At 61.7% G+C, this 22,420-nt stretch overlaps 3 protein-coding genes across 13 annotated transcripts; 1 reads left to right on the top strand and 2 right to left on the bottom strand.

Annotated features, from left to right (window-relative positions):
• Positions 1-100: 100 nt before the first annotated feature.
• Positions 101-6,469, bottom strand: LOC141731091 (uncharacterized). Its single transcript, XM_074553544.1, has 2 exons — positions 6,336-6,469; positions 101-5,994 (listed from the first exon to the last, which is right to left on the bottom strand). The coding sequence occupies exons 1-2, from the start codon at positions 6,366-6,368 to the stop codon at positions 5,389-5,391; spliced, it is 639 nt and encodes a 212-aa protein (XP_074409645.1). The 5' UTR covers positions 6,369-6,469; the 3' UTR covers positions 101-5,388.
• ZNF335 (zinc finger protein 335) lies at positions 6,367-15,543 on the top strand. Of its 11 annotated transcripts, none has more exons than XM_014270053.3 (27): positions 6,367-6,567; positions 6,901-7,174; positions 7,557-7,634; positions 7,860-8,189; positions 8,333-8,464; positions 8,547-8,705; positions 8,810-9,071; positions 9,163-9,340; positions 9,421-9,533; positions 9,708-9,726; positions 9,920-10,036; positions 10,120-10,196; positions 10,276-10,436; positions 10,560-10,789; positions 10,864-10,972; positions 11,056-11,150; positions 11,275-11,558; positions 11,668-11,809; positions 11,881-12,270; positions 12,358-12,500; positions 12,827-12,960; positions 13,377-13,480; positions 13,605-13,682; positions 13,882-13,965; positions 14,131-14,196; positions 14,364-14,445; positions 14,800-15,543. In XM_014270053.3, exons 1-27 carry the CDS (start codon positions 6,367-6,369, stop codon positions 14,916-14,918), a joined length of 4,161 nt encoding a protein of 1,386 aa, XP_014125528.2. In that variant the 3' UTR covers positions 14,919-15,543. The 11 variants fall into 11 exon arrangements, with proteins under 11 accessions (XP_014125528.2, XP_026651758.2, XP_026651759.2 ...); XM_026795957.2 differs by having other exon boundaries at positions 14,803-15,543; XM_026795958.2 differs by having other exon boundaries at positions 13,380-13,480.
• Positions 15,544-19,032: 3,489 nt separating this feature from the next.
• Positions 19,033-21,263, bottom strand: LOC141731089 (E3 ubiquitin-protein ligase RNF182-like). The gene is made up of 2 exons (XM_074553540.1): positions 20,802-21,263; positions 19,033-20,338 (listed from the first exon to the last, which is right to left on the bottom strand). Exons 1-2 carry the CDS (start codon positions 21,218-21,220, stop codon positions 19,582-19,584), a joined length of 1,176 nt encoding a protein of 391 aa, XP_074409641.1. The 5' UTR covers positions 21,221-21,263; the 3' UTR covers positions 19,033-19,581.
• Between the last annotated feature and the right edge of the window lie 1,157 nt (positions 21,264-22,420).

The following is a 22,420-nucleotide window of genomic DNA, read 5'->3' on the forward strand; positions in this document are numbered from 1 at the left end:
TGCTCAGTCCCTTGCCTCACCTGGGGAACTCCCCACCTCAGCATCCCCGTCTTGCCAACCCTTCCCCCCTGCTTGCTGGTGTCCCAGCCCCTTACCCCTCAGTCCCACTGCCACCCAACCCCACTGTGCCCACACTGATGCTGCTGTCCCCACACCTTGTCTGGGTGGGGATGACGTGGCCGCTATCACCAGGCAGCTCACTCCACCCTGCAGGCACTGAAACCAGCGCTGCCGTGTCACCACCCAGCCCAGCAGCAAAGCACACATGACGGATCCCCCGCCTGCCACACCGACTCCCGGGATCCAGGTGGGTGGCACAGTCACCTCCCTGAGCTGGGCTGGGACATCCCCTCTATGCCCGCCCTGGGAACCCCCCATAGATATTGGGGTCCCACTGGAATGCTGCAGGAATCCCACCCAGAGCTCCCTTCACCAGGTGCTGGGGCTGACAGCTGGCACCTGGCACACCTCACACCGCCTGCTCCAAACATTGCAGGGCTCTTGTGCTTCAGGACTTCCTTGTTGTAAACTCCATCCCTTAACTCTCCTCCTGCCTCAGCCTCTGCCTCCAGCTATGACCAACCTTTCTTCTCCTACACTTTCCCACCTGCTGGGAGCAAGAGATATTCATGCAGGTGAGGGGGGCACAGGGTCCAGGTCGCCTGGGGAGCATTTGGGAAGGGGAATGGGCAGCCTCATGGCCATCATCCCCTCAGCATCCCCTCTTGGGTGACCTGCTGGATCAGCTCCATGGAAGCATCTCCTGAGCACCACAGGAGTGAGGCAGGAGGTGGGAGGGGAGCAGGGCAGGACAGAGCTGGGTGGCTGCCAGCTCTGGGGGGCACAGCTGCTGCCGTGAGCCATCAGCACCATGGCACAGGACGGGTGGGCAGCGCTTTGCTCCTGGCAGTGACATGGGCACAGCAGCTGCCTGCTAAAACAGGAAGAGCAGCAATTGTGACAATGACAAGGAACCTGACTGTGTGCAAGGGGACAATGTGCTGCCAGGAATCCATGGCTGTCAGCAATGGGAATAAGGAGCGGGGGTTTGTGGAAGGTGGAATATGGGCAAAACTGGTGGTATTTAATTGTAAACTGCGCAAAGCAGAAGGAAGGGCGGTAGATGCAACACGTTCGGATTTCAGTAAAACATTTGACAACTGTTCCAGAGCTTGCTGCCAAATTAACTCAGAGCAGCTCAGTTGTCAACACAGGCATATGGACAAAGCCCAGGCAGCCCAGGAATGGCACACAGCCTGGCTGTCCGCCGGGAGCTGCCCCGGCCACACGACCTGAGACCTTTCAAAACCAGGCATCGTGTGAGCAGAGAAAGGCACACCCCGGCTGAAGGAACACCAGGGTCGACAGAGCTGCTGTGCTGCCTGGGGAGGACAAAGGCTGCAGAGCACCCAGGCAAGAGGCAGCAGACCTGTGGGAGCTGCCATACCCCCACAGCGTGGGGAGCAGCCCCACAGTCTGCCTGCTCTGCCTTGGGGTGTAGCAACCCCTCTTTCATTTGAGGGGGACTGAGCAGAGCAGCCTTGCAGGACCAGCCTGGGCAGGCATGCAGGACTGGCAGGGTCAGCAATGCCACGGCAGCACCAGGTGCTGACCCCCTGCTCTGGGAGTGCTCATCCAGGCACAGGCCCTGTGCTGGGGACGAGTGCAGGGGACAGACAGAGCCCAGCACGCTGCACACCCGAGGCCTTTGGGCCCCTGCTACATACACAGCTCTCTGCCCACCTTGTTTATTTTACTTATATTTCAGTAATTTGCTGATTACCATTTTTTAACTAACCAGCAGTGATGAATCAGCAGCACGGGAGAGGGTGGAAACTGGTGGCCTTGGACTGTGGCTCCAAGGTCTCAGGGTCTGGGAAGGAAGCCACAGGATCCCTCCAGAAGGGGAAAAAAACCACTCAGCAGTAGCAGCAGCAGTTCTGGCAGGCGCGAGGGAGCCAGCTGTTTGCATCCAGCAGTTCCAAGCACATCCTGGAAAGGCTGCTGATAGCCCCAAAAACTTACAGGAATGGCAGCCATGGCACTGACCTGCGTGGGACAAGACCTGTGGCACTGGGTGTGGGACAAGATACATCAGAGAAGGAATGCATGGCTCAGTGCCACTGTTGCTCTGTTTTGGGGTCAGGGCACAAGAGGCACCAGGGCAAACCAGGAGAGCCCCTCCATGCCCAAGGCACAGCCACCAGCAGCACCTCCAGGGCCAGTGAGTTCCTCCTGCCAAGGGGGCTGTGTGAGGTTCTGAGTGGTCTCACCATCAACTTCCATGGGCTCCTCCACTGGGAGTGCCCTGCCTGAGCCCAGGGGTGGCATTATGGCTGAGGTCATGGGTTCAGCCACAGCTTTGGTGGCCACAGAACACAGGCATCATCCTGTGGCACTCCCACTCACACCAGCGCTCTGGGAAATGGGGATCCCAGCAGAACAGCACAGAGGGAGGCTGCTCACATCATGAGCACCACCCTGGCACAGGGCAGAGGGGCCGAGGCAGTGCCCAGCAGGAAGCTGTGCCAGCTCTCACGGCCACCCTGGCACGGAGTGATCCCCAGGAGCCTTCTCCAGAAGCCAGCATTGCTGGGAAGGCACAGGGCCGTGAGGCAATCTGGTGTGAAGAAAAACCATTTCCTGCAGCAGGGGCTGCTTTGCTCAACGTTTTACAAAATGTGCTGATGCAACTGCCCTTCCCAGGTGGGATATAAATACAAGCCTTGATGTGGATTCGTGCCCTGCAGCTACACAAACATCGCAACAATGTTTTCTTTGAAAAGAAGAAAGAAAACAAGGAGGAACAAACAGCGCGGATGACAAAATCACCGGCAGTGGAAGTCCGGGGTTCGGGTTGCAGGGGGGGGAAGCTGAGGCTCTGCCTTGGGCACCGTGCTCAGCACAACCATCTCCTATTTTGGAACAGTGACCGAGGCAGTGAGCTCATGGAAGAGCCATTGTGGGAGCTCAGCAAACTGTCCTGGGGAGGGGGCAGCCCGGCCTGGCCAGGGGCACCAGCAGGGACAGCCCCACTGAGGGTCACCCTGCCTCAATGGCAGCTTGTCTGATGGGAGCTCCTGCCCAGCGCTGCATCCAGGCTGAAGAGCTGGGAAACCTCCCCAGGAGAGGGACAGCCTGTCAGAGCAGCCCATCAAGCCGCCTGATAAAAGCAGCCTCATACTCCGCCCAAGCCTGAGCTTTGTCCTCCAGGCACAAGCGCTGCGTTGTCTCCTCAGCCTGATCCCAAAAGGCCTTTAACCTGCTGCTCCCCCCGCCAAGGTATTTGGACACACATCCAACACGTGTTGCAGCCATTTCTGGATTCTCTTTAAGCTGCTTGCTGAGATTTTTTGGTGTTTTCTTTGGCTCTGAAGTGATTTCAGGCTCGGAGGCACAACAGCAGAGAGTTATCAGCAAGGAGCTGCGCCTGCAGAACCCAGGACGGGAGCCGTGCTCTGGAAATCCCCTGCTCACCCCGCTTGGGGGCACGCAGCATTTTTAAAAATAGCAGGTTACCCATACAGCAAACCTCTGCTTGGGACAATTCACCGAGACAGAGGACATGGGGCACCTCTGCAGGGGGACAGGGAAGCCTGACACAACTTTCCATCAGCCGAGCCAGCAGCAGGAGGGTTTGTTTGAGCCCCTGCGGCCCCTGGAGCTCAGGCTGCTCTGCCCTGCGGCCATCACCAGTTGGGAAAATGCTTCGCTTGTCTCACACGGCAGCTGACTGAAGGCAGAAAGAGGAAACCTGCTGGTCTGACACAAATCCATCCAGCTTCCTCTACCTGGCAGGCAGCTTTTGCAGGGGTTCCTCTGACACCGCTGCCCCTCCCCAACAGGAACGCGGAGCGTCCCCCAAGAGAGGGCACAAGGGCAATCCTAACCCAGCCAGAGCCGGTCCCAGGCAGTGCTGGGTTCCACCGGTGTGAGCTACAGAACCACGGAGAGGGGACATCGGGCACGGGAGCGCCTCCCTCCCACCCTCCCCAACTTCACTTCCCCCACTGAGCTCCACAGGGCTGCTTTAAAAAGCAGTAGTGGGACAAAAAAAAGCTCAAGCCCTCGGTGTTTCTGCGTTTGTGACATGACAGTGACGGCAGCAGCCGGGCGCATGTGGGGACTCAGCCCTGAGGCACTGGCAGCAGCGCTGCGGCAGCAGAGCTCGCACAGCCAGCCTGGGGATGGCTCTCACCGCTGCTGTCTGCCCGTGATGGATGAGGGCATAAACCTTTCAAGGATGCATTTAATTAGCTTGAAAAAGAGCCGGAAGGTGCACACGCAGCAGCTGGCGGTGCGGCTCCTCTACTGCCTCTGCCGGACACACGGTGCCTCCAGGAACTGTCACCTGGGGCAGGACACAGGGGACGCGCAGAGCCCCGGGGAAGAGCCCCGGGCTGTGGGGGCTGGTTGGGAGCACCGCCTGCCTCGCCCCGAGCAGAGGCACTGAGGCACCACAGCCAAACGCTGCAGAGTACTGATCCAGCCCAGCACCCATCGGCTCGGATTTCTGGCAGGCTCCGTCCTGCTCACAGACTGTGCCAGATGAGACACTGTCTGTCCTCCTGCCGCTGGCACCGTGTCAGCAGCGGCTCGGGACCGGCCGTCCTGGCCAGTGACACGATGGCACTGCCCACCCCGACCTGCACTGCGGGCCGGCTTGGTCTGAGTGGCTCCGGACCCGGCTGGGATGCAGAGCCCTGACCCCCCTCGGGCCGGGTGTTTCTTCCACAGGGACCCAGAGCCGGGGTCAGCCCCGACAGAGCACAGGCACAATAGAGCTGCCTTTCCTCCAGGAAAAAACCGGGATAGAGCCGTTCCCAATGGAACACTGCACATGAGAAAATATCAGTGGGAACAGGGAGCCACCTGAGGCTTTGTTAAAGCCATCACCGAGCCCAGGCCATGCACAGCTGAGCTCAGCGGGAGGATCTGGAGGGAGCTGGGACAGCAGCAAGGTCCGAGCGCATCCCTGCAGGGAATGCTGCGGCATCAGGAGGCGCCAACAATGCCCCACTGCCGGCAGCCCTCCGGGAGCTCCCCCAGAACTGTGCACCCCCAGCGCAGACAAATCGGGTGCCCGCCGCCATCTGCTCTGGGGAAAACCATCCCGGAGGGCAGAACTCGGCGAGCAAGAGCCCATCGGAAGGTGGCTGCTGTTCAGATGCGGAGCTGCCGTCGAAAAAGGCAGGTCTGGCATCAAGAACAAACGGACAGTCGGTGCCGTTCCCCGCCAGAGACCGAGGGGGAAAGCGCTCAGCAGCCTGAGGCTGGGCCCGGGCTGACCGCGGCACGGCCTCGCAGGGAATCGCCAGGCGGAGGTCCTGCGGCTCGGCCTGGATCACTCCGGGGATGGGCGGCCCCAGCCCACAAGGCACGCCGGTCTCAGCGCCCACCGCGGACGGGAGCTGGGGCGCCGGGGCTGCACGGCTCAGCCAAGGTAAGGACCTCGGCAGGGGGAACGCGCTCCCGGCTCGGGCCGGGCCGGGCCGGGCGGGGAACGCGCTCCCGGCTCGGGCCGGGCCGGGCAGGAAACGGAGGGAGAGGGAGAGGAGAGAACGCCGGGCCCGCACCGAGCGCCCGCTCCCAGCCCGGTCCCGCCACCACTTCCGCCTTTCCCGTCACGTGACCAGCGCAACCCGGCGCGACGCCGACGCTCAGGGCCCGGGCGCCGCTTCCTGACGCCATGACGTAGAACCTCACCACCGCCGACCCTTCCGCGGGGAAAGTAGTCCCCGGCGGGGCGCCGAGGCCTCTCTCCTCCCGCGGGAGGCGGGCGGCCCCGGGAGGCACCAGAGGCGGCGGCCGGGGCGCGGAGTGCATCGCCGCCGCGGCGTGCGCTGCAGGCGGGTCAGGGGCTGGCCGGCCGTAAGTAGTTCCGGCGTGGGGGGCCAGCGCCGCCATATCGCTGCGCGGCAAGAGGGCGGGGGGGCATGGCGGCCGCCGTGGTGCCGGCTCCGGCGGGGGCGCGGCGGGGCCGCGGCGCACCTGGTGAGAGCGCGGGTCGGCGGGCGGGCGGCGGCGGCGGGACCCCCTCGCCCCGGCGTGGCCGCGCCTCCCCCGCCCCGGCGGCACCGGGGTCGCCCCGCCGTGTGCGCGCGCGCGGAGGCGGCGGGGGGGACCCCGCGGCAAGATGGCGGCCAAACGCCGGGTGGGGCCGCGGGGCATGCCGGGACCGGGGGCGCCAGGTGGCGCCGGGACCCCCGTGAGGGAGCTCGGAGCGCCGGGAATGGGCCCACGGCGGCCCCGGGGCCCGCCCAGCCCGGACCCCCGCGGGGCACGGGGACGGCGGGAAGCGAACGGCGGCCCTGACGGCGGCGGCCCTCCCGTAGGTCGAGCGTAGCGGGCCCCGGCAGGGCGGGCATGGAGGAGAATGCGGTGGAGAGCAGCAGCGACGCGAGTTCGCAGGCGGCGCGGGAGGAGCCCACCGAGAGCGGGCTGGGCGTCGGGAGCTCGGTGGCCGTGTCGGCGGACAGCAGCGATGCGGCCGCGGGGCACGGGCTCCTCTCCCGGGCCGCTGACTCCTGCGTGGGGCAGAGCTCCGACAGCAGCGGGGTCTCCTTGGTAGGTGCCGGTGGGAAGGATGGGGTGGCCGCGGTTCTGGTTCCTGGGGGTTTCTGTAAGCATTTCTGACAGACTGAGCTTTGCGGCCTTGGCAGGCACTGTTATACCTCTGGTCCAGCACCTGCTTGTTAGTCCGAGGAGCAGAACTCCCCTTGGTAGCAAGAGCAGCCCTGCAGCTCCAGGTTTTTGTCAGTACCAAAGGATTTGCTCTGATGCCTTTCCTGGAAATCTTGCAGTGATACTCCGGGTCATTTGCATAAGCTGGCAGCCCCAAGGGCTTGGGCTGGCAAAGGTCTCTCACCTGAGCTCTTCTGGACTCTTTTTATCTGCCAGGAAGAGGTCTCAGAGAGCAGTTCCAGCACAGATGCCATTCCAAGGATTTACCTGCCAGACTCATCCTCTATTGCCCAATCCACCTTGGTCTCCAGTGTCTCCACTGTGAGCCAGTCCATCATGGTGTCAGAGTCCCCACAGGTCCTGGTGCACTCCAGTGTCATCACCGATGGAGCCATAGTTGTGTCAGACTCCACTGCATCCACTTCCTCCGACCTGGGTTCTGCCATTGACAAAATCATCGAGTCCACAATCGGTCCTGACATCATCCAGAGTGAGTGTGTGCTCCTGAGTGGAGATGGCTCGGTGGGCTGGGGAGGGAGCCACTACCCCAGGCCTCAGGAGGTGAGGGAACTATGGACATGGAATTATTAAGGCTGGAAAGAAAATCTCTAAGATCATTGAGTCCAGCTGGTCAGCAGGGTTTTCTTTTCTTGCCTTGCTGCGGTGACTCGAGGGTTTGGGGAGGAGTTCATGTTGCTGGACATCCTTCCTTCTGTCCAGCTGCTCCTTCAGCCCAGGGCAGGGTCCACCTCAGAGCCAGACCCTCCTCCCACCTTCAGGCTTCTGTCTGAGCTGGGAGAGCACCAGGGAGTCCCAGTGGCTCTCCAGCCCCTGGATCTCGCAGTCACCACTCTGCTCTCCTCTCCTGCCAGGCTGCATCGCCGTGACCAGCGCAGAGGATGGAAGGGCAGAGACCACACAGTACCTCATTCTGCAAGGCCCTGATGATGGTGAGTGAGCTCCCTGGGCTGTCCATGGTGGCCATCTGTGCCTCTGAGCCTTGTGCCACAGGAGCAGGGCCTAGAGTGGGTGTCCCAGCTGTATCAGCCACGGTGCTTGTACCACAGTCCTGCTGGGAGCCTGTTCCTGAGCTTGTGTTCAGCCCTATGCCCCCTGTGTGGGTGCAGCCTTGGATGCAGGTGAGGGTCTTGGCTGAGTGGGTTTTGGTGTTTCAGGTGCCCCCATGGTGTCCCAGATGGCCACTTCTGCTCTAGCCAATAGCTTGGCAATAGAGGCTGTTGGTGATGGACCTACCTCCACGTGCCTTGACCAGCCTGGCCCTTCAGAGCCCTCCAGGCAGTTGGAAGTGCTGGAGCTGCCTGCACAGCCAAACCGAGCCCAGGAGGCAGATGGTGGGGAGGAGCTGGACCAGCCAGACTTGGAGGCCCTGGAAGAGATGATGGAAGTGGTGGTGGTGCAGCAGTTCAAGTGCAAGATGTGTCAGTACAAGAGTGTCTCTAAGAAAACACTGATTAACCACATGAAAGAGCGTCACTTCCAGCCAGGTGTGTGCCAAGGGCTCAGGGAAATTCATCTCACTGCAGACAGGCTCTGCTCTCTCCTGGGAAGAAACAAGAGAGGAGCTGGAGCACAAGGGCCTGTTCTGGCACAGTCTGGTAAAGAACTTTCACCCTGTTCTCTGTGGCAGTGGGTTCAGCTCTGGCTTTGAAGAAAGGACGACCACGAAAGGTGGGAGCTGTTCCAAAGACTGAGGATGAGGAGGCCGCAGAAGAAGAAGATGATGATATTATGGATGCTGGTGCTATTGATGATCCTGAAGGTAGGACTCGCCCTCCCCACATCTTACATAGCTTAGTCTTTTCCCATCGTCTTTTCTGATGTTTTGGGCCACTTGCCTGCAGAGGACAGTGACTACAACCCAGCTGAGGACGAGCCCCGGGGGCGACTGCCCAAGTATGGCTGCACTGTCGCCACCTCCAGCGAGGAGAGGCCACGCCGGCGCCCAGGGAGGCCCCGCAAGCTGCTTCGTCTGGAGAATATGTCCCAGGACATGCCTGAAGGTGAGGGAGCTGGGAGGCAGCAGCCCTGTTCAGGGGTGAAGCAGGGAGTGGTGCTCCTGGAGCCACAGCGAGAATGTGATGGAGCTGTGCTGTGTTCTGTGCAGCAGGAGGGGAGGTGGAGCCCTTGGTGACGTCCCAGAGCACACCAAGCCAGGAGCTGCAGAACTCGGAAGCAGCCAGTTCCTCCGGCCTGGAGAATGGGACCAGTGAGAGCCTGGCAGAGCCTGGTATCAGCCAGTCTGACTCTGAGAACAAGGACCCTTCCTCCAACACCACTGCTGAGGATGCAGACGTCATCCCGCGGCGGCGTGGGCGGCCCTCTCGCCGTTTCCTGGGCAAGAAATACCGCAAGTACATGGGGCGCAGGTGAGGGGTGTGCTGGGCCCTCTGGCCTGTGCCCAGGGCCGGTCCAGCCTGTGTGCCACTGCAGCTATGAGCCCTGCCCCTGTTCCTGCAGGTACTACTACAAGTCCCCCAAGCCCCTGATGCGGCCCTACCTGTGTCGGATCTGCGGCTCACGGTTCCTCACACACGATGACCTGCGCTTCCACGTCAACTCGCACGAGGCCAATGACCCGCAGCTCTTCAAGTGTCTTCAGTGCAGCTACCGCTCCCGGCGCTGGTCCTCCCTCAAGGTGAGCTGCATCTGCCCTGCCCCAAACCCACAGGCTGCCTGGCAGCCCCAGGTCTCATGGCCCTGGTCTGCCTCTTACAGGAGCACATGTTCAACCATGTGGGCAGCAAGCCCTACAAGTGCGAGGAGTGCAATTACACCAGCGTGTACAAGAAGGATGTCATTCGGCACTCTACAGTGCACAGCAGGGACAGGTGAGGGCAGCACAGTCCTGGGGACTGAACAGCACTGACACTGTTCTTCCTGTCCTGGGAGGGTGGCCATGGCTGCCCCATCCCCTGACTCCTTCCAAAATGGAAGAGTTTTGGTGTCTGGGTATAAGGAAGCTTGGGGTGTGGCTGACATAAGGGACTTTTCTTCTTTTTCAGGAAGAAAAGAGCTGATCCGGTGAGTTTGAATACTCTGTTGACACTGTTATATGGGAAGAGGCACATCTGGGTCATCACAAAATCTCAGTGCCTCATTGAGGGCATTGTTTCTGGATCTTCTGAGGAAAGGCAACCCAGGTCCTCCAGTGGGGAGAGGGTAAAGAAACTGGTGACCTCATCTGGATGATACCATCTTTATGCTCTCCATCCAGCCACCAAAGCTGAACTCCTTCCCATGCCCTGTCTGCAACCGTGTCTACCCCATGCAGAAGAGGCTTACACAACACATGAAGACACACAGTACAGAGAAACCACACATGTGTGACAAGGTGAGGGGGGGACAGCCTGGGGAGGGCCTGGCAGTGGGTGAGGAAGGGCAGGGGGTGAGTGCTGCCTCACTTTGTTTCACCAGTGCGGGAAGTCCTTTAAGAAGCGTTACACCTTCAAGATGCACCTGCTGACACACATCCAGGCCATTGCCAACCGCAGGTAGGCGCCCGGTGTGCCTGGGCAGAGCCTGTGTCCTGCTCCCCCTCAGCAGGTCTCACAGGTGGCTTTGTCCTGGCAGGTTCAAGTGTGAGTTCTGTGACTATGTCTGTGAGGACAAGAAGGTCCTGCTGAACCACCAGCTGTCACATATGAATGACAAGCCCTACAAGTGCAGCGTCTGCAAATATTCCACCTTCCGGGAGGACTTCCTGGTCTCGCACATGGCAGTCAAGCACACAGGTGAGAGAACCTGTTTGACTGATGCCCTGCACCCCCCTTCTCCCAGAGACAATCAGAGCCTGCCTGCTCTCCCTCCCATCCCCTGGGGCTTTCCTGCCTGACTCCCCCTCCCGGGCCCTGCAGGAGGGAAGCCGTTCGCTTGCGAGTTCTGCCACTTCACCACCAAGCACAAGAAGAACCTGCGGCTGCACGTGCAGTGCCGCCACGCCGACTCCTTCGAGGAGTGGGCACAGAGACACCCTGAGGAGCCGCCCTGCCGCCGCCGCCCCTTCTTCACCCTGCAGCAGATCGAGGAGCTGAAGCAGCAGCACAGCCAGGTGCAGGCGCCGGCTGAGCCAGAGGCCAGCCCACCGGTGAGTGCCAGGCCTCGTCCCAGCTCCTCCTGGTGCTGGAGCCCACTGTGCTGTCAGCACTCTCTCTCACACAGGCACCTCTCGGCCCCATCACTTGCCACACGGTCCAGGCTGTTGTGGGTGCAGAGCCCTCTGTTCTCTCGCAGGGTTCCCTGGAAGGGGCCACCATCATCTATGAACAAGGCAAGTGAGCACTCGGGAAGGGGGTGGGATGAGGAAGGAGGTAGGTGAGCTCCTCCCTGATCCTTCCTATCTGACCCCCTCAGATGTGGCTGGATCAGCAGAGCTGGCCACACAGACGGCCCTGGATCTCCTGCTGAATATGAGCACCCAGAGGGAGCTGGCCACCAGCTCGCTGCAGGTGGGCAGAGTCAAGGGGAGCCAGGCCTGCTGGGGGCTGGCACAAGAAGGCTTCCCAGCCTTGTTCTGCTGCAGGGGTGTCTTGCAGAGCCTTGCCCCTTTGGCTGAGCTGCTGTTTTGTCCAGGTGGCAGTGGTGAAGCCAGATGATCGAGGAGAAGCACCAGGCCCCTGTGAGCTGCAGGCACAGGAGGAGGAGGAGGCGAAGGTGGACTCTAAGGAGCAGCAGCAAAAGTTGGTGATGCTGCACATGGCAGAGCCTGGGCAGACACTTGTGCAGGAGGCTTATGGGGAAGCGAGCCTGAGTGGCTCAGAGCTGCAGCAGATTACCATCCCCTTCAGTGGGGCAGCAGAGTACAGCATCATTGCACCCATCAGCGAGGAGATCCAGGCTCCTGCCACGCTGTACAGGTCAGCTCTATGGGAAGAGTGGGGAAGGGGAGGCCCTTCTGGCCTCCAGTTGGGAGGCTTTAGTGGTGAGGAGGAGGAGGCAGACCATCCCTGACCTGGTGCTCTCCAGCAGTGAGGAGGAGAGTCCTGTTGAGACCTCCCACACAGTTGTGGTGAGCGGGGCTGTGATGACAGAGGAGGCACTGAAGGACCACAGCAATCACTACATCATGTCATCCAGTGTCCCAGGGAGCCAGTTCCAGGCCATGGAGGTAAGGATCTGAGCCTTCTCCCCATCCCATGCAGCAGTGGCAGCAGGTGTGACTGGTGTTTTCTCTCACAGCCCCTCAGTGGGGACGCTGCCTTTTCCTCACCTGCGGAGGGTCAGGAGGCAGAGCCCGCCGGCATCAAGTGGCCCGTGGTGCAGTGTGTCACCAGCCTGGCCCAGAACGACTCGTCTTTGTCCCCAGCCTCCGAGGGGCACGAAGTGTCATCCCCAAAGATCAAGTGGCCTGCAATCCAAGGCGCGGCCAAGAAGCTCACATGCAAGGTTTCCACAGCCAAGAAGCTCTCATGCAAGATTTCCACGGCCAAAAAGTTTTCATGCAAGATTTGCACAGCCATGTTCACAGGGAGAGCGGAGATGGAGAGTCACAAGAGAGCCCACATTGGGCCCAGCACTTTCAAGTGTCCCGACTGTCCCTTCACTGCCACACTCTGGCCAGAGGTCCGGGTAAGTTTCCTGGTGCAGAGCAGCCCTGGGAACAAGGGGTTTGGAGAAACAGGGGTTTCTGACCCAGCACTTGTCCTTCTGCCCCAGAGCCACATGGTTCAGCATGCCAGCCTCCGGCCACACAAGTGCCCCCACTGCAGCTTTGCCTCCAAGAACAAGAAGGACCTGCGCAGGCACATGCTGACCCACACCAATGAGAAGCCCTTCGCCTGCCAGGTCTGTGGGCAGAGGTGAGTGCTGGAGCTGGCCTGATCCTGATTTGGGGGATCCCATAGAGCTCCACAAGGCTCAAGAGGAAATAGAATCTTGGCAGAGCTGTCTGCCCCAAACTTTCCCCAGCATCAGCCCATTGGGAATGATTCCTGCTGCAGGTGGACCCAACTTTGTCTCCAAGGAACCTGTGCCTAGGAGGGTTCACTTCCTGAGCACTGATGGGAACATGCTGGGAGAGGGGACAGCCATGTTGTAGGATGTGCTTATGGGCCCCATGTCCTGCTGAGAGCACAGGATCCTGTGCTGCCTGTGGCACACTCCACCTCACCCTGCCTCTCCATAGGTTCAACCGTAATGGGCACCTCAAGTTCCACACACAGCGTTTGCACAGCTCAGAGGGCAAAAGGCCAGGGCCAGCTGCTGCCCAGCAGACCATCATCCTGAACAGCAACGAGGACACCCTGGCCACCCTACACAGTAAGACATGTCCCCAGGAGCAGGGCTGACCTGTGGGTGTCCTACATTCAGAACCCCATGCAGGATTCACGCAGCTTGTGGGGCTGAAGGGCCAGGAGAGCCCTCCTGCAGTTGGAATTGCTGATGGAGACAGAGACCAAGGGGCTGGGCACAGGGCACTGTGCAGAATGAGCGGGGCCTGTGTTCCGTCCAGACAGATCCTGGTAGATCAGTACATGTGGGAGCAGCTCACACTGGAAGCAGAGTTGAGGTTCTGATACGGAGGGCATGTTCTGCCCGTGGTTGGTTGTGAGCGGAGCCCAGAGACTGCCGCTGCCTTGTGCTTTTCACTGGGGCAGGTGTCAGGCAGTGGCCACAGGGGAGCGAGGCCATTGGTACCCCTGGCAGTGTCCCCACTGCCTCTCTCTGTGTTGCAGCAGCTCTGCAGGCCGGCCAGGCCGTGCTGGCTCCCGAGCGGCTGCAGCAGGCCCTGGGGCAGGAGCACATCCTTGTTGCACAGGAGCAGAGCGTCACCAGCCAGGTGAGTTGGGTCCCTTGGCCTCAGCTCATGTCCTGTGTGGCTGCTCCTCACAGTGGGGGTCTTCTGGGGGGCTGTGGTCAGATCCAGCCCCCCTGACCACACTGGGAACTTGCTGACACTGCAGGAGGAGGCAGCCTACATCCAGGAGATCACGACTGCTGATGGACAGACAGTACAGCACTTAGTGACTGCTGACAACCAGGTGAGGGGACATGGCCCACGGATGGGAGACTGTCTAGTGGAAAGAGCTGGCAGCAGTGGGGGAGAGCAGGGCTCCACAGGGAGAGCTGAAGGCACTGGGGTGGTAGAAAGAGGCACAGGAGACAGACCAGATCCAGCTGTTGTGATGGGGGGTGGGGAGTGGTGATGTTTTTTCTGGGTCTGAATTCCCATGTTTGCAGGTTCAGTACATTATTGCCCAGGAAGGTGTCCCACACTTGCTTCCCCAAGAGTATGTTGTTGTTCCGGAGGGACATCACATCCAGGTGAGCTTCAGACTGTGTGCTCCCATCACATGGTGGGTGGGGCTCATGGGGTGTCATGTGTGAGGCTGGGTCCTCTCCTGCTCCCTTTTGCTTGCTCTGGGTCACAGCATTGTTGAGGACCTGGATACCCACATACCCTACCACAGCCTCACTGTTTGTCCCTAGGTACAGGATGGTCAGATCACCCACATCCAGTATGAGCAGGGTGGCCAGATCCTCCCGGAGTCACAGGTAAGGAGCCAGGCGTGGTGGCAGGAGCTGGAGGGTCTGAGCCTGCAGTTGGACAGGGATATGTGAAATAGAGCGAGCTCATGGGCTGATGCCTGAGTGCAGCAACCATGGCTGGAGCAGCTCCAGGAGGAACCCTCCCCTCAGGCATTCCCTGTTTTCCCCTGTAGATCCAGTACATGCCTGTGTCACCGGAGCAGCAGCTCGTCACCCAGGCACAGCTGGAAGCAGCAGCACACTCAGCTGTCTCAGGTAGTTGCACAGCCCTGTGCCAGAAGGGTCTGTCCTCCCAGGTTTGGGGGACCAGTCCTGTTGTTGGGGTTAGCAGCAAGTTGTGCAGCTGTCCTTGGTGGGAGGGCTGGGAAGATCAGGCTCGATCACTGTTTTGCTGCCAGCCATGATGTCCAAGGGCAGGTACTTGCTGGTCCCTGCCTGTCAGGGTTAAGCAGAGCTGGGCTGGAGCCCCCCATGGGCTGGAGCCCCACAAGGGCAGGATGGCCTTTAGTCCCTTCCCGGGGACAGGTGAGGAACATGGAGAGGAGCCCTGAGTAGGGAGTGGCTCCCCCTGCCTCGGTGGGAGGCAGCACTGACCCCTGTCCCCTGCAGCAGTGGCGGATGCGGCCATGGCCCAGGCCCAGGGCGTGTTCACGGCCGAGGCAGCAGCGGAGCAGATGCAGCAGCTGCAGCCGGCCATCCACTACGATGTCATCACGCTGTCGGACTAGCGGCACTCCGTGCACCCTGCCCTGGCAGCAGCCACCCCAGCCAGCAGTTGCCTTATTGTGCCAGGGCTGCAAGGGACACACCTGAGCCATGGTGGCACAGACACAGCCAGGGACACGCTGCCACTCGGCCCTGTGCCATGGGGGTGCTGCGCCTCCCCCCAGAGACTGCTCAGCAGCCACAGGAGCAGCCCTTGTGTGGACAGTCACTTTGCCTGTTGCACTGGATGGTCTGAAACCCCTTTTCCTGAACGGTCTGCATGGGCAGCCGTGGATCAGCGTCTGCCCAGCGCATGGGGGTCCTAGGGAAGCCATAGGGCTGGGCACAGCTGTGTGGTGCAGTGTCAGAGATGAGGTGTGTGCAGCCACAGCCACTGCTCCCCGCAGCCATGGGGCCAGTGGTCCCTGTGTGCCAGCAGCCAGCCCTCCTGTGGTATCTCCAGCCTGCGGGCAGGCAGCAGCAGGGCTCTGGACTGGAGGGAACCCAAGGAGAAGGAGGCAGAAGATGCTTTATTTTTCTTCTGAAGAGGAATGGACTCTTGTGTTAATCCGCTGGTGGTTGTTGGAGGGTTCAGCTGTGACATTCTCAAGCTTTGACTATGCTTATGAATAAAAAGGGATGGAGAGCCGTGTGTGTGCCTGCTTGGGGGTCCAGGGGACAGGGATGCGACAGCCCAGCCTCAGCATGGCCCTGGAGCTGAGTCCCTCGGGTCCAGGAGCCCAGCACTGTGCTGGGCTGCTCGCTGCTGGCAGGCGCCCCGGGCTATCAGCTGCCTCCCGCCCGAGTGACCTTGACTCCTGAGCAGCGAGCCAGGCAGCTGGGACAGCGGTGGGCTGGGGGCTGGAGTCATGAAATTAATCGAGTGGTAAACAGCCTAAATCCCGTGTAACTCTGTCCCGAGCCACACACCACCCTCCTGAGCGGCTTGTCTGGGCCTATTTACATGTGATTATAACAGCTAATCGCAGAGATTTAGTTCTCTGCTCCTGCATTAAACTGATTATCCACGGAGGGAAAAAAGGCCGGGAACCACCCTGGCCCGGTGAGAGCCTCTGTGAAGCCTGAGCCCCTCGGGGTGGGGTGATCTTTGCTGGGCTCTGCCTGCCCTTATGCAGGGAGAGCCCAGTGGTGGCACCGGGGCCACAAAACTGCCACAGCATGGCTGCATTCCCAGCTTCTTCCTTGGGACCATCGCTAACCCTCAGCTGATTTACCTGCCTCGGGCTGGACCCGCAGGGCAGTGAGCAGGGGGTGGCCCCACACCTCCCCGAGGTGGCTGCGGCTGATGGGGCTGTCCCAGCTGTGGCTCTGTCCCTCACACCAGCCTTGCCTGTGTACGGTTTGTGGCTGTGCCTGCAGGGCTGTGCCTCGCTCGGCTCCAGCTGTGTCTGCCTGCTGTGCCGGCGGCCATGGCCCTCCCTCTCCAGCTGTGCCGAGCAGGGTCAGGGTGCTGCCGCAATCCGCAGGCGCTTTCCTAGATTACAGCCCCATTATCTAATCAAGCAGATCCACGGTGCTGATTAGGGCTGGACGAGTCCCGTGGGGACAAGGTTATGGGGCCACTGCAGGGCCATGGCCAGGGCTGGTCCAGCCAACAGCACCAGTGTCCTGGCTGGCTTGAGGCTTCCACACCTGTGGCTGCCCAGAGCACACCATCATCCCGCTGTGGGATGGATGGGACCTGAGCTCTGGCTGCTCTATGCTGGGAGCCCCAGCGCTGCTCAGGCTCTGGCCATGGGGTAGTGCAGGGGCATGGGACCTCTGAGTGGTGGCACCTCACCCTGGGACCTTGTGCTGTCACCAGGGCCTGCAGGGATGCAGGGATGTGGCCGGGCTCATTAGCACCGGTGACCTTCGCCTTCCTGTCCTGGCCAGCGCTAAGCGGGTTTGTTACATATTTAATATCCTGAGAGCGTTATTAGTCGGTATTTAATGACGGATACAACCTGTGGGATAATCCCAGCCTTAGTGGGGAGGCGTGGTGGCAGGAGCAGGTGGCTCAGGGGGTCGTGGGCTTTCGGGGCCCCTCACACAGCTGCCCACCACTGTCCTGCTGTGCCAACCACAGGAACCCCCCAGTGCCTTGCAGGGGTCCCCACTGTCCATGGGTGGGCTGTGGGACCCTTCCCCTTTGTCACTGCTGCTGGGAATCCAGTGGCAGGCATGGCAGTGCTGGGGCTTGGGTGAGGACCTGGCCAAGCCAGAGGACAAGCAAGATGGGGCAGCATGGGTTGCTGTCCTCCACCAGGCTATAATTCTTCCACCAGCCCCTGGCCCTCCAACCCACCCTTCCACAGCACAGGGGGCTCTGCCACCCACAGCCCCAAGTCAGGGTGGGACACAGCTCAGCACTGCAGTAAAGCCCCAGCTGGGCTGTGTGTTTGTGGCTCTGGGTGTCCTTGGGGCCCTCGGTGGGCCCCATGTGCCAGCCCTGGGGTGCCACTGTACCCCGTCCCTGGGAGCTGTGTGGGCTGTGCTGAGCTGGGGGGCTGGGAGGGACCAGGGCTCTGGCTGGTGGCAGGCAGGCAAGGACGGTCCCTGCAAGTCCCTGCCCAACAGTAGCTGGGAAGGGGGGGTACCAGGTGCCCCAGATCCTGCTGCTGCTCTCGTGGGTGCTAATACCCCCTAATCAGCTGTCAGTCACTGCAGACCCCAGCAGCTATAAAAGACCCGGGAGCAGCTCCCCGGCTCCTCTCCTGCAGTATGGCAGCACCTCGGGGCGAGAGGAGCCCAGCACAAGAGCTGGGGGGCTGCGGGGGGCCTTGGGGGACCCTGCGGGGGCCACCCCAAGCCCTGCTGCCCTGCCCCTACCCCTACTCCTGCCCCTGTCCCGTTTTGGCCGGGTACAGCCTCCTGCCACCCCCTCTCAGCCTCGTGACGCCCCTGGTAAGTGCCGCGCTGCAGCTCCGGGGCTATCCTGGGATGCGGGGCTATCCTGGGATCAGGATGGGACTGTATGGGGTGGTTGGAATTGGGGCTGGGGCCCTGCTGTCCCTGGGACCCTGCCCCTCCCTGGCATTTCCTTGCCCCCACCCACACACCGTCCTGCACTTGGCACTTTGGGTGCACATGGGAGAGGAAAACGGGGGATACAGCAGGATAGGGGCAGGATACAGCTCTGCCCTCTCCCACACACAAAGGGCCGAGCCCTGACATCCCACAGCCCTTCTCCTCCTGCCCCCCTGTCCCACCCTGACACCCCTGTGCCCCTCCAGGTCTCAGCACCCTTTGAGGTGCCCCTGGGGCTGCCCACAGAGCCGGGGCGGGCGAAGGCGGCGGCGACGCGGGAGAGCACCGGGGCCCTGAAGGCTTGGCTGGCACGGCACCCCAGGAACCCCTACCCCAGCAAGGGGGAGAAGGTGATGCTGGCTGTGGTCAGCCGGATGAGCCTCACCCAGGTCTCCACCTGGTTCGCCAATGCCCGCCGGCGCCTCAAGAAGGAGAAAAAGGCGAGCTGGGCCACACAGAGCGCCTCAGATGGCGAGGACAGCGAGGGAGAGGGGGTCCCATCAAGTGCTGCCCCCATTCCCAGTTCCAGCCCTGTGCAGGATGGGTGTGGGGGCAGCTCCGAGGTGATGACAGGCCCTGGGCAGGACAAGCCGCCCCAGAAACCCAAGATCTGGAGTGTGGCAGAGATGCTGGAATCTTCACCCAGCAACAGCAAGTGTCCTCCGGTGGTGCCAGTGGTGCTGGAGCAGGTATAGGACTGGGACAGTCACGTCCTGTCCCCGAGGGCATGACAGGAAAGACAGCCATGGGATCCAGCAGCTGCCTCAACAAGGAGAGTGGGAGATGTGGGTGGGAGGAACAAAAAACAGTAATAAATGTGACTCTGTCCTGGGTGTCCTGGTGTTGCCTGTGTGCAGTGGGGATGCTGGTGGGGATGCAGGGGTTCCAGCAAAGATGGTAGGGTTACTTTCCTGCCAGTACTCCAGACAGCAGCCCCTGTGGAGCAGGGCAGGTCCAAGGCAGAGATTAAAAATAGACTTCATTCTTCTTAATAAAAGTAATAAAATGGTTAGCAGTATTAAATTAATCCTTACAAAACAAAACCCAAGGAGGTTAAATAGAGACTGGAGGCTGTGCAAAGAAAAAAAACCCACAATGACTACAGAATAGCTGCAAAGACATCTTTACACACCAAAGAAACTCCTCCACTCCTCCCCTCTGGGACACAATGTCAGCGAACACGAGATTGACACATGAGAAAGAGACACAGATGCGATGGGAGCAGCCCCACGAGGAGCGTGGGTGCCACAGACAGAACTATTTACACCATGGACACGGAGCCGTGCTGGGACCAGCCAGGAGCCCCCGGGCTCTGCCCGTCCCTCTCCTGCCGGGGCCCCTCCGGCCACGGTGTTTCCTCAGCTGGGATCAGTCCTGGCTCCTGCTCTTTGTCTGTTGCGCAGGAGAACAACAAGAGCTGAGGTCTGGCCCAAATGCTTGTAGGCTGCGATGAGCTCCTGCAGCCATTCCAGCCAGTCTGAGCACCCACATGGAAAAGACAGTGCTGTTCTGTGTGGGAAGGCACCAGGCACTGGGCTTCTCCCCATGGTCCAGGCGCAGCATGCTGTGGGTCAGAGGACATGTGTACCTCCAGGGACAATGCCCCAAGGAACCCAGATCCTGCCTGCCTCAGGCACAGGGGTTGGCTGTGCAGGGTCAGGAGTGGGGGAACCCAAAGACCTCCAGGCACAGGCACTGGCAGAGGCTGTAGACAATGCAGAGAAGGAGGGTGGAGGGCACAAGACTGACCAGGATGATGCCCAGGCTGTGGTGCTCGATGAGCAGGAGGTAGATGCCGAAGGGCAGGGAGCTGAAGTAGAGGAGGCAGAGGACGCCCAGAATGAAGCGGGGGACGGCTTGCCACCCCCAGGAGCGCCACTTCTGCCCAGGGCCGTGGCAGGGCAGGGCACCCAGGCTCGTGGGGCGGTACAGCCGCACCACCTCCAGCCTGCCCAGGCTCTCTGGTGGGGTTACGTCCTCTGGCACCTCCAGGATGGTGACAACCAGGCAGTCGGGGCTGGACGTGGGCTCCAGCACGCTGGGGCAAAGGAGTACCTCAGGAGATAGGGGTGGCCCCCGTTTCTTGGCTCGTTCACGGCCTGTCAGCAGTGCCAGTGCCTCCCCATCATCCTGCAGCTGCTGCACGTCCCCGCCCGGCACCGGGCTGTGCTGGCGGCAGAAGGGACAGCGGAGCTGGGGGGTAGAAGCGTCCCCCGGGGGAACAATCCTGCGCAGGCAGCGGGCACAGAGGCGATGGCCACAGCGGAGCAGCTTGGGCCTGCGGGCTCGGGCGTCGAAGCGGCTGTAGCAGATGTGGCACTCCAGCTCGGGGGACGAAGGTGCCACGGGCGGGGACACCAGCTTGCTCTCCGGCTGGGCCATGCTCCTCGGGGGCTGCGGGGGGCTGTCCGGGCTGCAGGGAGGGGGCACCGCTGTCAGCCAGGGCTGAGCGCAGGCCCCGGGCCCGCTGCCTCCCACGCGTGGGGTCCCAGCTCCGCCGCATGCCATGGCCATTGTCCCGGTCAGAGCCGGGGCTCGGTGGGCGAGCGGGGCAGCGAGAGCAGAACGACAGCCCCGTCCCCGACCCCGGCTGCAACCCCCGCCCGGTGCCACCGGCGCTGGAACTCGCCGTCATCCCGCCCCTGCCTTGCGGGAAAAAAATCTCTCCCAGGGGCCGGCGCCAGCGGAAGGGCAGCCCCCGGACACATCTCCGGCCCTCACGGTGCGTGTGGGTTCGCTGGGGCCCCGGGATGGCTCCGAAGAGCGGCTCTGCCGGCGGCGGGGACCCCGCACCCCGCACCCGCTCCCCGGGCGAGCCGCTCTCGGTCCGTACTGCCCGCCCCCGCTCCCGGCCCGCACCGCATCCTCTCCCGTACCTGCGGCTCCCGGCGGGGACACAGCGGCGGCTCGGTCCCCGCCGCCGGCGGGCTCGGCGGCTCCGGTGGGCTCGGCGGCGGCGGGCTCGGGCCCGGCAGCCCCATGGGGGGAGGCGCGGGGCGCTGCCCGCCGCGCTGCGGGGGCGAGCACGGCGCAGGGGCCGCCGGCAGCGCCGCGGCGTTGGCCCGGTAACGGGGAGCGGGGAACGGAGGGGGAGCTCGGACGAGCCGTGCCGGGGCCCTGCGGAGCCCCCTCGTGCAGAACCGGGCTCTGCCGGCTGCTGAGGGGCAGGGCGGGTGCGGGGTTTGGTGCAGGATCGGTGCGGCTCCCGGTACTCCGGGGTTCCCCGGTCACGGTCAGCCCTGGGATGCGCCTTCCCGGCGTGGGGCCTGCGGTAGCGGCGCTTGGGGTTCAGCATCCCCGGGGAATCGAGTCGGGGGCACTCGGGGGACACTGCACTTGACAGGTTCAGGCTGGGCACAGCCAAGCCCCCTGCAGGTCCTACACTGCAGGCTGTGCTTCCCAAGCCCAGTCAAATCCTCCCCCAGCTGCTGCCCTTACAGGGCGTTTCCAGGAGCCCTGGGGGGCAGAAGCACTCAGGGATCCCCTCCTTCCCTCCCGACAGAAGAGTGGCAGCATTGCCCACCACAGGGACAATGGGAGTGAGGGCCTTTTTGTCCGAATTATCCAGGTTTAGTACAGCCTGACGGAGCTTTTATGTGAGGGCTTCAGCTCCTGGTGTGCCTCATTCCCCCCAGTCCTGCCCATACCACCCACTGCTCCCAACCCTTCCACAGCTGCCCCTCACACCACAGCCCCTCACAGATTGACCTAGTCCTGGTTATCTGCCCTTGAAATGCTCCCAGTGCCAACCTGATATGCTCCATCGACCATCTCTTGCTCTGTCAGGATAAAGGAGACTCAAGAAGCAGCCCACACCACCAGGCTTCTGGTCACTGATGTCACCTACACATCCCTGTGAGACCACAGCCACTGGGTACTCAACCAGGTAACCTCCCTCACCTGAGGGAGCAGGCAAAGGGCTCAGTGTGCACTGACTGGCCAAGGGGGGGGTTAGGGAGGGACACTCCCAGCATCAGCACATCTCTGCTCACCTGTGCCTCAGGAGCAGGTGGTCTTGGGTCAAAAACAATGATTAAAGGGGGGAAAAAGGCTTTACGAACTTTGATATTCACAGCTGACATTCCCAACTGCCCTGGCTTAAAGGACATCAGTGATCTCTTTGCCACAATCAAAAGCATCTCTGGAGAGCTTTGAAGCCTCTGGGAGTGGGCAGCATCGGGTGCTGGGCAATTCCTGCCCACGTCGGGGTGGCACTGTCACTGCTGTGGCACTGACACCAGCAGTGCTGTGGCAATGACACCAGTCCAGCACCAGCAGTGTTGTGGCACCCCACAGGAGAGGTTGGCTGTGCGCCTGCCCCAATGAGTCCAAAGGCACTTGGAGTCTGAGTGCACTTCTCTGCACTTCTCCAATGGGAAGGAAGGCACCAAAACCTCACTGGAGCAGCGGGGCAGTCAGGCTGCTTCAGGGACTCTCACTGGTCATTAGGAAACAAAACTCGCCAGGAGGGCAGGGCTGCCTGGAACAGGGCAGA

This window comes from Zonotrichia albicollis, chromosome 17 (assembly GCF_047830755.1).
Source record: "Zonotrichia albicollis isolate bZonAlb1 chromosome 17, bZonAlb1.hap1, whole genome shotgun sequence".
Classification (NCBI taxonomy): domain Eukaryota; kingdom Metazoa; phylum Chordata; class Aves; order Passeriformes; family Passerellidae; genus Zonotrichia; species Zonotrichia albicollis.